General features: G+C 44.7%; 1 protein-coding gene across 2 annotated transcripts in view; it reads left to right on the top strand.

Moving 5' to 3' along the window:
• The window catches only part of Trpc3 (transient receptor potential cation channel subfamily C member 3), a 68,483-nt gene that overhangs the window by 28,195 nt on the left and 25,953 nt on the right, over window positions 1–14,335 (top strand). For both annotated transcript variants that reach the window (XM_087899524.1, XM_087899525.1), the window contains exons 4-6: window positions 8,130–8,294; window positions 11,836–12,052; window positions 13,202–13,435. In XM_087899524.1, coding sequence (XP_087755650.1) covers window positions 8,130–8,294; window positions 11,836–12,052; window positions 13,202–13,435 — 616 coding nt within the window. The remainder of the gene's footprint in view (window positions 1–8,129; window positions 8,295–11,835; window positions 12,053–13,201; window positions 13,436–14,335) is intronic.

The following is a 14,335-nucleotide window of genomic DNA, read 5'->3' on the forward strand; positions in this document are numbered from 1 at the left end:
GGACCCGATTTTAGTTACTAACAACCATGGTGAGCGCCTCACAACCGCCTGTAACTCCAGCTCCAGGGGATTCAGTGCTGGACAACAAACTCCCACCTACACGCGCACGCACGCGCACACACACACACACACACACTTAAAATAAAATAAATCTTGGATAATAAAAGCTAGAAGCTGACGAAGCAGCAGCTAAATGAAGGCTGTGTCTTGGGTATGATCTGGTCATCTGTGAACAGCCCTGTCTTCTGTTCTTCCTTTGGTGTGTTCTCATGCTTACAAGGAAAGGCATAGATCCAAGCTGCCAGGATCACGTCGAGATGTCACCAGGGGCTCTTGACTGGCCATGGACATCACTTAGACCCTGGTCTACTCTTCAGTAAAGTGGGGGAAATAACAGTTGTTTAAAGATTCTGTGAGATAATGCATATAATTATAACGAGGACCATTTTGTGACGTTGACTAGTGATTAGCTTACAGCATCTCTGCTACATAATTTCATGTCAGAATGATGGCTCTTATGCAAGTTGAAGAAAACCAAAGACAATTTTGTGTTCCTTGCTCTAAATCCAACCCTTGGTATCGAACTGGTTTATCAAGAGAGAAGTCAGCAAAGGTTCCTTGGAAGCTCTTAGACTTGAAAGGAAAAGCAAAGGGACCAGCTTGGACAACCCAGACATCCAGAAACCTCAACCAGGTCCAAGCCCAGGACTCCCTGGGCCCACCTGCTGTGAGTGGCCAGGGATGACACTAGCAGGAGGGACACTGAGCCCTTGTCTGGTTGTCCTAAGACCAACTCAAGCCAACCACTGGCCTCTGGCCAACGAAACATAAGCCAGCATTCACATTCTAACAAAGCAAGAGTGGAGAAACATCTCTCCCGCACCTTCCAGGTGTGAGAAGACTGCACGGACACACACACACACACGCATGTCCACTCACAGGCACACACACTTCCACCACAACACAGAGGACTTTTGTGCCATATCCGTGGGATTTGGGGCAGTCATTAACGCTGTAAAGATTTATTTTCACTAGAAATTGGAAGAACACAACTTTTCTGGGAACAGATCCTATCTAAGATAACCAAAGGCCTCTTGGGGAGTTCTTCCTGGGAGGTTTTGCTTATGCTGGGGGAAAGATAATTTTGAACAAGACCGATGGCAAGCCGTTTTTAGAAAAGCGTCCAGACAAAGTCGTGCATCTTGCAACATGAATCTCTTCTGTTTGACACCTGAGAGGGGAGAATTGATTTCAGTTGTCACAGGCTTTTTATCATCTCATCGAAAGTGTCATGTTAGCAGAAACAGCTCATCTGCAGAGATGCTCTGTAGCCAACCCACTTGCAGACTGAATGGTTTACTCGATTTCAAACAAGTGGATGCATCTATTACAATGTATGCAGTATTGTTAGCAAAAATTTGTTCCCAATCAACACATATGACTATGAATTCAATATTTATTAGGAAAGGGCTTTTTATATAATAATATAGGACTGGAGAGATAACCCAGAGGTTAAGGACACTTGCTGCTCTTGCACAAAACCCAAGTTTGATCACCACTATTGACATGGTAGCTCACAACCAAACATAACTCCAGTTCCAAGAGATCCAACACCCTCTTCTGGCCACTGTGGGCACTGGGCACTCATATGATGTATGTACATACATGCATAAAACACTTACATACATACAATTTTTTAAAAAAATCTTTTTAAAATAAGCCTTAAAACAAAATTGCAGATAACTTGACAGCATATAGTTTGGAACTTCCAGACACTAGAAAGATCATCAACAAAATCTGGAAGGAAGGGGCTGGAGAGACTCCCCTGTGGTTAAGAGAATTTGCTGTTCTTGAAGAGGACCTGGGTTAAGTTCCCGGTGGTTCTTGCAGGCAAAACACGCATACACATAAGATACATAAATCTAAAAACATTTGTTAATGAGAGTAAATAAAAAAAATTAAGCCCTGTGGTAATAAGCATCAGCTAGGTGTGATGGCACATGCTTGTGATCTTAGTGTTCATGAGGCTGAGGTAGGAGGACCACTAGCCCCAGGCTAGCCTGGGATCCATAATGAAACCTATTTCAATCTTCTTTCAAAGTAAAGAAATGTGTGTGTGTGTGTGTGTGTATATATATATATATATATGTATGTATGTATGTATGTATGTGTGTATGTATGTAGCTATGTGTGTGTATGGATATATATTATCTATATGTGTGTGTATGTATATGTATGAAAGCGTAAGTCACAGAACAATTTCACACCAGTTTGGAATTACGATTAATAAAAGGGTTATTTATTTAAAGGAAAAATTTACAGATCACTATCCTAGACCACAGCCCTCTGCACAACCAAGAAAGGAGTCTAGTAGCTGGAAGCAGAGTCCGAAGCAAAAGAGATAGCGTGCATGGCTAATGCTGCTTTTTAAAGCAAAAGAGACCACGCCCAAGTGGGCTGGTATCTTAAAGGCTGTTGGCTGAAGGAGCAGAAGGAGCTCCAGCATATATATATATATATATATATATATATATATATATATATATATATATATATGCTCTCAATGAATAGTTACAGTGCTTGGTGGTGCTGATGAAATCAGTAATTCAATAATTCAATTCTCTCTTCTCTGCCTTAGAGAACATTTACTCCTTTAGTTCTAATTCTGGTCATCCCTCTCTGCTATTCTATGCTAGGAGAGCAGGGCTTGTCCTCCTTGCCCCCAGCACACACACCCCTATCTGTACCAACATCATGGTGAGCAATCTTTACTATAGATTTAATAATATGTATTAAATTTGTTGACTGGATATGGTAGGCTATTTAGTCTGTAAAACTAGGCTCTAGAGAAAAATAATTTCTGGAGTTCTCCCCCAGTGCTGTAATTTCATCCTTAACAGAAAAGTAATCTAAAAATTGGACTTGCGGCAATACAGACCCATTCAGTTATCCATGGGTGTGTTTCTCTGCAGAAGGTGTAAGAGGCCTCAGACCTGAGGGTTCAGAGGGAGAATGAGGGATATACATGCGACTAACATAAAATGTCATTAAAACAAGAGTGGAAACCCCCAAGAATTTTGCATAACATTCCACACTTGAGAAGAGTTTAAATAGACAGTATAACACAATCATTTTAGGTATATTCAGTTGTCTTCCATCTCCTTACCCTGGTTGATAGTGCAACTGCCGTCCTACCAGACATTTGACTCTCTCTCTCTCTCTCTCTCTCTCTCTCTCTCTCTCTCTCTCTCTTCTCTCTCTCTCTCTCTCTCTCTCTCTCTCTCTCTCTCTCTCTCTCTCTCTCTCTGTGTGTGTGTTCTGTAATGCTGTGATAGTTTTGTTCCCTTGAAAGATTGAAATGTTCTTAGGTGTCAGGCATTTTCTCTTCGAATCAAAAAGCCTCAAATCAGGGTCTTATTTCTGTAATGACTTCAATTTACTGGTCCACTGCAGTTGGGAAACAATACACAAATCTGACGCAGCCAACTATGACAGTGTGGCCTCATAAGGACGTTTTCCCAGGAAATAGAGTGGTTTAAGAGATAAAGGCCACTGCCCTCTTTTGAAGTTGTTGGAAAGAAAGAAAAAAAAGCAATCTCCTGATGGATTAGGGTTTTTGCTCTCACTTGCTAATATTGTGTTGATTTTAGTTTTTAAGATGTGCCTTGTGTATTTGTATTAGGAGTTTTAAGTTGTTGAGGAAGTTCTATTTGTATGGATTTTAAACATATTCAACAGAGATGACATTGCATAGCTCCAGAAGAGCACAGGCTGTGGTCCTAGTGACAGGAAGTTGGCCAGTTATGCTGAGTTTACCTTCACAGCAGGTGAAGTGCTAGGGCTTGGCATGTACTAAGTGTTGGCACGTGTGGTACAAGCCCCAAGGGTCGATGTGTATCATCTCGCATACACTGTGTGGAAAAGGTGGCCAAGTGTTGGGAGGGGCTCAGAACTATAATCCTGGCATGAGGGAGACTGAAGCAGAAGGATTGCTCTCTGCTCTAGGTCAGCTTGGGCTATAGAGTAAGACCCTGCCTCAAAATCAACACAAACCAAAGAAGGCTGGTGGGATGATTCAGCGAGGAAAGGCACTTGCTCGGGAAGCATGGCAACCTGAGTTCACCCCCCCCCCCCCGTGCCCTGGTTGGCTTTTCAACTTGACACAAGGCAGAGTTATCTGGGAAGAACCTCAGTTGAGAAAATGTCACCATCGTTGCCGGTAGGCAAGTCTGTGGGAATATTGGGAGGGCCCAGCCCGTTATGGGTAATGGCATCCCTGAGAGGATGGTCTTAGGTTTCACAAAAAACAAAAAACAAAAACAAAAACAACAGCAACAACAAACAAACAAATCAACGAACTAAGCAAGCCCCGAAGAGCAAGCCAGGAAGCAGCACTCCTCCGTGCTTCAGCTCCTGCTCCAGGTGCCTGCCGTGAGCTCCTGTCCTGCCCTCCATCAGAGATGGAGAGTGCACTGGGGTTTTAAATTGCTTTCCATCGCGGTCCCTGTCACAGCTATACAAACCCTAACTAAGACACTACATATCCTGCGTGGAGGCAGAAGGAAGCCCACTGGTTCCCTTCCAACCCTCACATTAGTTCCACGACACCCCGATGCTCACACACACGCACACACACACACAGACAATAGTAATGAGACAGTGTTGGTACAGTGTAGGCCCTAAGAAAAGCAGCGTCTCGGTTCATTTGTACTGCTGTGACAATAACTGAGTCTGGGTGTGTTACAAACAGGGTGGGATGTGTTTTCTCGCAGTGCTTGGGTGGGAAGTCCAAGATGATGCACTGGCAGGGCTGTATCCTTCGGAAGCACTAACAGTGTCCTAACATGGAAGAAGCATGAGAGCGCAAACTAACAAGCACCAAATGGCTCTTCTGTGGTCATCTTTATCCTTCAAAGCGCTATGTTGCTTATTATTATTATTATTATTATTATTATTTTATGTTCTTTGGTGTGAGAGTCAGATGCCCTGGAACTGGAGTTACAGAAGGTTATGAGTCACCACCATGTGGGTGATGGGAATTGAACTCAGGACCTCTGGAAGAGCAGCCTGTGCTCTTAACCTCTGAGCCATCTCTCCAGCCCAAGGGTTGTGTTGTTTTTAAGCACCGGATCTTGCTGAGTTACTCAGACCAGCCTTAAACTCCTAGACTCAAGCGATCCTTCTGCCTCCAGCCTCCTAACTAGCTGAAACTACAGACAAACAGTACTGGGGACTCTCACCACCTCTTCTAGCCCTTCCCTCTCCCCCCCTCTTCAGAATGTCACATGACAACACCAGAATTTTAAAGGAAATGCTTTCGAGCCATAGCAAGCAGATACTCCCTAGAGGGAAGTGAGTTCATCCAGCCACATGGATACAGTGAATTTGTCTCCTAGCCATGTGGATCCTCTGTAACTTATAGATACTCCCTAGTGGGAAGTGAGTTCATACATCCAAATGCATGCAGTGCATTTGTCTCCTAGCCCTGTGGATACTCTGTAACTTATAGATACTCCCTAGTGGAAAGTGAGTTCATACATCCAAATGCATGCAGTGCGTTTGTCTCCTAGCCATGTGGATCCTCTGTAACTTATAGATACTCTCTACAGGGAAGTGAGTTCATCCATGCTTTTGTCTCCTAGCCCTGTGGATACTCTGTAACTTACAGAAATTGTTGGGTTGTCCCAGAAAAGTACAGGCTTGACTCCCCAAACAGTAATCTCATACGATGATATCGTTCACCCTGTGGCTTTCTGGTATGCCTAGCTCCTTGTCCTCAGCCTGGCTGCCTGGGGTCTCCAGCGGGCTATGAATTGAATTCATGCAGTGTCTTGTCTCTCAAATGAGGAGTCCTTAGGTACTGAAATATTTCCACTAAGGCGATTTTGTTCCAACTTACTGTCTTGATGAGGATGTAGAGTCCAGTTTTATTATGACTTTCATAGCATTTATTGACAACCTGTTGTAGTTGGAATTTTCTTTGGGCCACCAACAAGCTCCCAAATAAAGACATGGAGACATATTACTAATTATGAATGTTTGGTCTTAGCTTAGGTTTGTCCCTCTAGCTCTTTTAACTTAACTGAACCTGTTTCTATTCCTCTATGTTTTGCTTTGGGGCTTTTTACCTTTTTTTCGTTCTGTATGTCCTACTTTCCTGCTTCCTTCCATGTCTGACTGGCTGGCCCCTGGTGTCTCCCTGCTGTCTCCTTTTCTTTCTTTTGCAAGCCAATATTCCTCCTCCTCCTTCTTACTCTCCCTGCCTGGAAGTTCCACCTATACCTCCCCCATCACTATTGGCCATTCATTCAGCTTTTTATTAGACCAGTCAGGTGCCTTAGGCAGGCAAGTTAAAATGGCAATGCATCTTTACATAATTAAACAAATACAACACATCTTTGGACAGTTAAACAAAAATTCCTCAAAGTCCTGCTGTGTGCTCTGAAGAAATGACTGTTCATGGTTTAAAGTGATACAAACTCTCCTATTTTTAATTAAATTTATTTATTTTACAACCTGACAAAATTTTGCCTCCCTCCTATGCTCCCATTCCCTTGCCCTTCCCTCCCCCTCCATCCACTCCCCCTCTGTTTCTGTTCCGACTCCTATTTTTATCTTGTGCCAAATGCCCAGTGCGGTAGCTGGCTGATAGTGTAGAAAGCCTTCTGAAGGGTGAATGAATAAACATGATAGACATTTAGGAGCTGTAGGGGGAGGAGTAAAACAGAAAAGAAATGGTCTGAATATAACATGGGTAAAGTGGAGATTTGGAGCTCTTCACAGACTCCGAGGGAACACAGACCTGGCAATACAGCATTTTCCAAGAGGTTGTTTCATGACTATACTAGTGTGCTACATGATTTTGAAACCGTGAACTTTACAGAGTGTGGTGGCATGCATCTTTAATCTTAGTATTCAGGAGTCTAAAGCAGGATCCCAAATTCAAGACCAGTTGGGCTCATAGTGAGTGAGACTCTGCCTTAAAAGAATAAGGAGAGGAAGAGAGAGAGGAAGGCAGTAAGTAAATGGTTTGGAAAGAAGACCTAACATACTCTTAGCGACTAGCAACGATCTAGAACTAGAACAATCAGAAGGAACCTTCGGCCGGGTATTTCTGGGCTGTTTGGGGGCTATAGCAAGGTACCATAACTAGGATGGTTTATAGACAACAGAATCCTGTTTCTTACATCACTAAGGCTGGGAATTTGTGGCCAACATGGCAGCAGGGCTGTTGCTATTGAGTTGTAAAGTACTGACTTCTCTTTGTAAGACATGTGGCAAAAGCAGAGCCTTGTGTGTGTGTGTGGGGGGGGGTGTCTATTATACATAGGCACCAATCTCACCATCTCATGTACTCTGTCCCCAGGCCCCAAGCGTGCCCTGAAGTCCTGCCCCCTAGGGCCAGCACCTTGGGAGTAAGGAGTTCAACACGTGAATTTGAAGACAGCACTTGACCCAAAGCAACACTGTTTTCACAATAAGCTAACCAACAAAAAGAGCAACCGCTAGGCCAGCCTGGGTTCCAGTATGAGAGCCCGTGTCAGAAAATTAAAAATGTTTTAGAAGCAAGATAGAAGTGTATAGGAATTATGAATACGGTTTAAAAAAAAAAAACGAGGCTGGGAAGACAGCTCAGCAGTTAAGAGTGGTGCTAGCGGAGGCCCCGCATGATGCCTGCTGGTGCAGGAATGGCTCTTCCGGTCCCTTCGTATTCAGCCACAGCATAGAAGCTCAATTTGCATCATTTATGTATTTTCTCATACGTGTAGCATGTTAGGAGTAACTCAGAAATTTACTAACATTTCTCTTACTTCTAGTCAACAATAAGCCAAATCACTGTTGGCCTTTTCCATTTTGAAACGAATGCAAGAAAGCTGGCAAGAGATATGGTGGGGGGTACGTTTTCCCAACAGAAAGCCCAGTGTCACCCATGGCCAGAGAGGAGTCAGCTACCAGAAAGGACTGGGAGTAAGGGTGACTTCAGCTTTCTCCTTTGGTTTCCACCTCCATTCTAATAGGAAGGGGGGAACCCAGGAGGCTTTAACAGGCTGTGTTCTACAAAGGCATGTATTGTGATGCTCCGCTGTGGACAGGGCCTACTAACTTGTCTCTCCCTCTACTCCCAACAGTTCGTGGCTCACCCCAACTGCCAACAACAGCTTCTGACGATCTGGTATGAGAATCTCTCCGGCCTTCGGGAGCAGACCATCGCTATCAAGTGCCTGGTGGTGCTGGTCGTGGCCTTGGGCCTTCCGTTCCTTGCCATTGGCTATTGGATTGCACCTTGTAGCAGGGTACTAGACTCCCCCTCCCCTCTGTGCTTGGTATAATGTGTATCTCTGTTGGGAAAGTGCAGCAGCTCACAGTCAGGCTCCCAGCTCTTTGGCTCCGCCTTCTAAGTGACCATGGAACATGTATTCTACATTTTAGTGGGTGGACCAACTCCAGGAGAGAGCTGGAAAGAATTTGGGGCTAGCAGGACAGATCACATTTGCAGGCATGGCATACTAAGGCTTTCAGGGTAAAATTCCCATGGTAGACAAGAAGGAATAAGTGTCTAGAGAGAAGTAGCATTTGTGCAGTTGCTCCTGACAGCATAGTAAGAAGAGAATATGGCCGTGGCTGGCCGAAGGAAGAGAAGGGAAGCAGACAGCTGTGCTCAGTGAGATCACAAAATGGCTAACTATTTTCAGGACGCTCATCTGAACCCATTAGAAACATGGTGGGGGTTAAGTATTGAGCTCATGGATATCAAAAGTATTATTTAACCTTTAATCATGCCCATGATCGGTCCTCAAGTCCTTTGTTCTTCCAGAAAGTTCCAACGTGGGTAGAATTGAACTTAGGGTGCTTTTGGATTTTGTTTGAACTGCTTGATTTTGCTTGGATGACTCCGGTACCTTTCTCCTCTCAACCTGCCCAAGTAGAGCTAATGTGGTCGTGATTAAGATGTGGACGAGAACATGAATCATGCTAACAGAATCTGGTAGTAAGGGGCGCATCCCTGGAGAGGAGCTGCCCTCAGGTCCTTTGACCTCATGTCTATGTTCTCAATCTGGTTTTATTTAAATCAGAATCTGTTTCAGGCAAAATGAGTCAAGGTCACTAAAAAAATGACCCTGTAAGTCTAACGTCGCCTGTGGCTCAGCCGTCTTCTCCGGGTGTGTTTATCCAGCTCACCTCCTTGTTGAGCTGCCCCATTCAATAAAAGGTAGAAAGTTTGTCATTTTTACCAAGTTTGATGACTGCTGGCTTCTTTGTTGTGTATCATGGAGAAGCTATTTTACAGTTCTTTACAAACATAATCACTAAAGACCAGAGCACAAATCACGTAAGAGCCTGCAGTCAGAAGAAAAGTACAACCCAGCCAGATTCCCTTCCTGGAGGAAATGCATCACCAAGTTCTGGTACCCAAGAGTCCGTCTTCAGGTTTTCAGTCAAGTAGAGAAGGTTAGGGTTGCAGTGGGCGTCTTGGGGTGTACCTTTTTACCTCTTCTAAAAGAGCAGCTCTCTGTGTAGAGACGTTTCATCATAAGAAAAGAAAGGTAGGCACTGTGCCACCCCCGGAGCCCGTGCACGGCTGTGCTTATTTCACAGAGTAAAGAGATAACCGGGGAATTCTCGGGCTGGGGCCACCGCAGTTGATGAAGTGCTTGCCTAGCAAGCATGAATACCCAAGCTCCACCCCTAGTGTCAGCGTGCAAAGCCAGGGATGATGGCAGAGCCTGCAGTCTCAGTGCTGGAGAGCTGGACGTGGAAGGTTCCTGGAGTTGCTAGGCAGCCAGTCCAGCTTACTGGAGAACTCTAGGTCCAAAGACTAAGGTGGAGAGGCCCCAGAAGAATGACGCTTGATCCTGACCTCCAGCCTCTGCACACAGACGTGGGCAAGGGGGACTTAGGCTGGGGACAAAGCTCAGCATTAGAGCATTTGCCTAGTGTGCATGAGCCTTGGCTGCAATACTGTTTTTTTTAAAGCAAAATAAACAAACAAAAAACTCTGCATATAATCCATTTTAAAAATGAGTATACTGTTTTATTTCCTTCTTATTTAAAGTTTTAAAGGTCAATCTTTGAGGAAAACAGACTTGGCAACACCCAAGAAATTGCATGTGCCTTGGCAGTCATACCAAACACACTCTCTGCAGCTGAATCAGTACTGAAATGTGTGATTATTGTTGCTTATTTTTCTATGTCCAGTACGGAAACATAACAATTGTCTGTGTGCACGCATGTTCAAATTCAGAAATACTTGACATTGTTTTGTCATTTGTTGATAGCAGATTAAGGTTCTGGACATTGGTTTGAAGTTAGCCTTCCAAATGTGAACCAGATCTGTTTTTAAGTTCATAGACTGAGTTAAAAAAAAAAAAAAAAAAAAACAGGCTCTGTGCAGAATAGAGAACATGCTGGACAAATGTGTCCCATGCACCTAATCCTTGGACTGTGGATACCCTGGGGACAGAAGGAATTGCTTCTCATTTCCTGTTAGGACATGGGACTTTTAAGGACAGCGTGTCACAGGATGTTTATAAGGCACCACCTTTGAATAAGCTGGCCATTAAAACCGTCTTTATTATATGCATCATTTTCCAAATTCAGAGATTATTTTTACAACTACCTTACTTGGAAGTTCTAGTTATTTTACATCTCCCTATTACGTAGGTAGTAATTGATAAGATATTTATCTCAATTCTAATACTTTCTTCCTTTTAAAATACGATGATATGGGATGATGGAATTATTTGGAAGTGAGAATTAAATTTTGTTTACAGTGCAGCAATTATTTTACTTTTCAAAAAACTTCTAATGCCCTATTTTTTAATTAAAAAATTTTGAAAACCTACAAACTTGGGTTTTCTTTTTAGGCCTAAGAACTTTGACTTTGCAATAGCTTTTCATGCAAAAATAGGAGTAAGAACCATCCCCCATACAGAGTTTCCAGAAGGGGGGGCAGTCAGCGCAGCATGGTTTACAGTGTAGGAGGCATTTAGAAACTGAATGCCCAAGACTTTTGAAATAAATTTTAGAGGTAAAATCTCCCTAAAAAGAGTAGTTTTCACAGTGCATAACCATCGGGGTCCAACCTTTTGACGCTATGACTTGATGTGTTGGACAACATCCATAACTATCTAAAAGTTGGACAAGCCTGAATAGCTCTTCCAAAGCAAACAGGAAGTGTTCCAGCGTCCTTCGTGTGTTCGTTTTATCCTGGCTGGTGATTGCTGCACGTAGAAGACAAATCTTTAAGAGCATCTCCTTCTCCCCATCTCCCCCTCCTTCCCATCCCCCCTCCCTCTCATCTCCCCATCCCTCCCATCTCTCCCCTCCTCTCCCCTCCCTACTTCCCATCCCCCTCCTCTCTCCCTCCTTTCCATCCCCCTCCCTCTCATCTCCCCATCCCTCCATCTCTCCCCTCCTCTTCTCTCCCTCCTTCCCATCCCCCCTCCCTCTCATCTCCCCATCCCTCCCATCTCTCCCCTCCTCTCCCCTCCCTACTTCCCATCCCCCTCCTCTCTTCCTCCTTCCCATCCCCCCTCCCTCTCATCTCCCCATCTCTCAATCTCTTCCCTCCTTCCCATCCCCCTCCTCCCCCCTCCCCCTTCTCTCCCTCCTTCCCACCCTCCCTCCCATCTTTCCCTACCCACATTTTCCCCTTCCTTGCATGTCCCCCTCCTTTCCTCCTACCCCCTTGTCTCCCCCCACCACCTCTCCTCTCCTCTCTGCCACCTCCCCTCCCTTTCATCTCTCCCTACCCACCTTTCCCCCTCCCTCCCTTCTCCCCCTCCCTCCATCTTACCCTCCCTCACATCTCCCCCTCTCTCTATCATATCACAGCTGGGGAAAATTCTTCGAAGCCCTTTCATGAAGTTCGTGGCGCACGCTGCCTCCTTCATCATCTTTCTGGGTCTGCTTGTGTTCAACGCCTCAGACAGGTTTGAAGGCATCAGCACACTGCCGAATATCACTGTCATTGACTACCCCAAGCAGATCTTCAGGGTGAAGACCACCCAGTTCACATGGACGGAAATGCTAATTATGGTCTGGGTTCTCGGTAAGTCTTTTAAGTTCCCTAATTCCTACCTCCCTCCCGACTCCAAAAATAATTACTGAAATGATGCCATTTTCTACTAAAACTGTTAACACTATAGATGATGAGAACATCATATATAACTATTAAATGTAAGTTAAATAAGAAAGGAACTGAATGATTCAGTACTAGATAATGCTGAAACGGCGACACTGAATTATTAACAGGCTTTGCCACGTATTTGTTTCAGGGATTTTAGGAGTGTTCTCATTTTCAGGATGTTTGTTACTTAACGTCTGATAACTCGGTTTGAGTAACTAGGTTAAAGGAAAGCTTTGGAGGGCTACGAGGGGATGAATTCCGCTCCTTCTCGGGAGATGGACCCACTCTGTGCCTTGATATCTATCCCCGAGTCGCTCTGTGTTCTGTCCCCACCAGTGTGTCCTCGCTGCTCTCAGTGAGGAGGTCAGCTCTTCACTCACTCACCTCATGGCCTCAGCCAGCTGTGGCCCCTAGTTTCATGCATCCCACCACGGCTATAAATGTAGCCCAAAACATCTGTACGTGACAACTCGGGATAATTTGTTAAACTGGATATTTCATCTTTTTTTTTTTCACTCAAACGACAGTTTTTTCTAGAGTTGGATCTTTTTGCAATGATGGTCCTGGCCTCCCCGGTAGGTACGGTGGTGGGAAAGGAAGTTAGAGGAGAGTAGGTGTTCCTGGCTGACAGGACATGGTTTTTGTTACATGTCTGCAGCGAATTTCCCATTCCAGGGCTTACTCATGCCCCTACATTACTGTGATCTGAATTAATTAGCCTCTTTGATTTCCTAGACTCCCTTTTCACTCCTCCTCCACAAACCTCACGGAACAAAGTCTTGGACTGGCGCTTCCCCTCGCTTCTTTCCTGTCCCCCTTCCCATGTCATCTGCACGCAGTGGGTTACACGAGCGGCGATCCTGGCGTCATATATGTTTCTTTAAATTCTGACGTGGTGGAGTCCATTGGTTGCTAAGCGGGAGCTTCCTTTCCACCCAACTCCACCGGGGCCTCAGTATCCAACCGCACCTCCCGTTGGTGCTGGAGTTTCACCTTTTCCCGGGTGTGGACAGAACATTGGTTCAGCCCCGGCTGTAGACTCTACTCCACAGTCTCTGGTTTCTTGTGCAGGGATGATGTGGTCTGAGTGCAAGGAGCTCTGGCTGGAAGGGCCCCGGGAGTACATCGTGCAGCTGTGGAACGTGCTTGACTTCGGCATGCTCTCTATCTTCATCGCGGCCTTCACCGCCAGGTTCCTGGCTTTCCTGCAGGCCACGAAAGCGCAGCAGTATGTGGACAGCCACGTGCAAGAGAGCGACCTGAGCGAAGTCACGCTTCCGCCTGAGGTTCAGTATTTCACCTATGGTGAGTTGTTAGCTGCAGGGTCCCTTTACATTTCAGGAAGGGCATTTTGGAAAGAAACAGCTGGGGAGATGGCTCAGCCGTTAAAGGCTAGGCTGACAACAGGAAATATAAGACACAGTACTCTTCTACCTGAGTTGAGGGTGTTCCAAGATGCCGGAAACCATGAATAGAATCAAATTCTACATATACTGTGTCCTTTCACATATGAAAATATATGTTGGTGATAAAGCTTGATTTATAAATTAGAGACTATGATTGATTAATAACCAATAAAACACAAACATTATAATGGTCTACGGTAATAAATTTCTCAGCATCACAACTTTCGAGTTGTAGAATTGTTACTGAGTAAGATAAAAGTTTCTTTATTGCAGCCCCTACTGTGTAGAAACTATCAGTCTGAGAAGCTCTACCGCTACTCAGCCACTAAGGGGAAGACAGCCTATTGGCCATGGACACACTTGGGCACAGGGCGGAGGATAGGAAGGATGGATCCAGTGGAGACTTAGATGGCTGGGTAGTCTAAAACACACACGTTGTTTGCTTCTGAGATTTGCTATTTGATATTTCCAAACTACAGTTGATCATCAATCACTGAAATTATGGAATGCTAAACTTCAGATTAATAGGCAACCACTGTCCTTAGCATGAGAAATGTGTAGCGTGTTTGTGGGCAGTAGGAAGAACGTGAGATCTGAAATCTGAGAAGCTAGATACTCTGGAGCATGGGATAAGAGAAATGAAAATCCAGCAGAGGCAGATGTAGGAGCTAAAGTCCCAAAACATGAGAAAGTTGGCATGGAAACGGTAGAACTGGAGAGGGTATTATATCTTTCTCGTGGCAAGGACATCCAGGTGAAAGGTCACTGATGGCTTCTTTGTCAGCACAAATCAGTATTA

The sequence above is a fragment of the Myodes glareolus genome, chromosome 20, assembly GCF_982192425.1.
Source record: "Myodes glareolus chromosome 20, mMyoGla1.1, whole genome shotgun sequence".
Classification (NCBI taxonomy): domain Eukaryota; kingdom Metazoa; phylum Chordata; class Mammalia; order Rodentia; family Cricetidae; genus Myodes; species Myodes glareolus.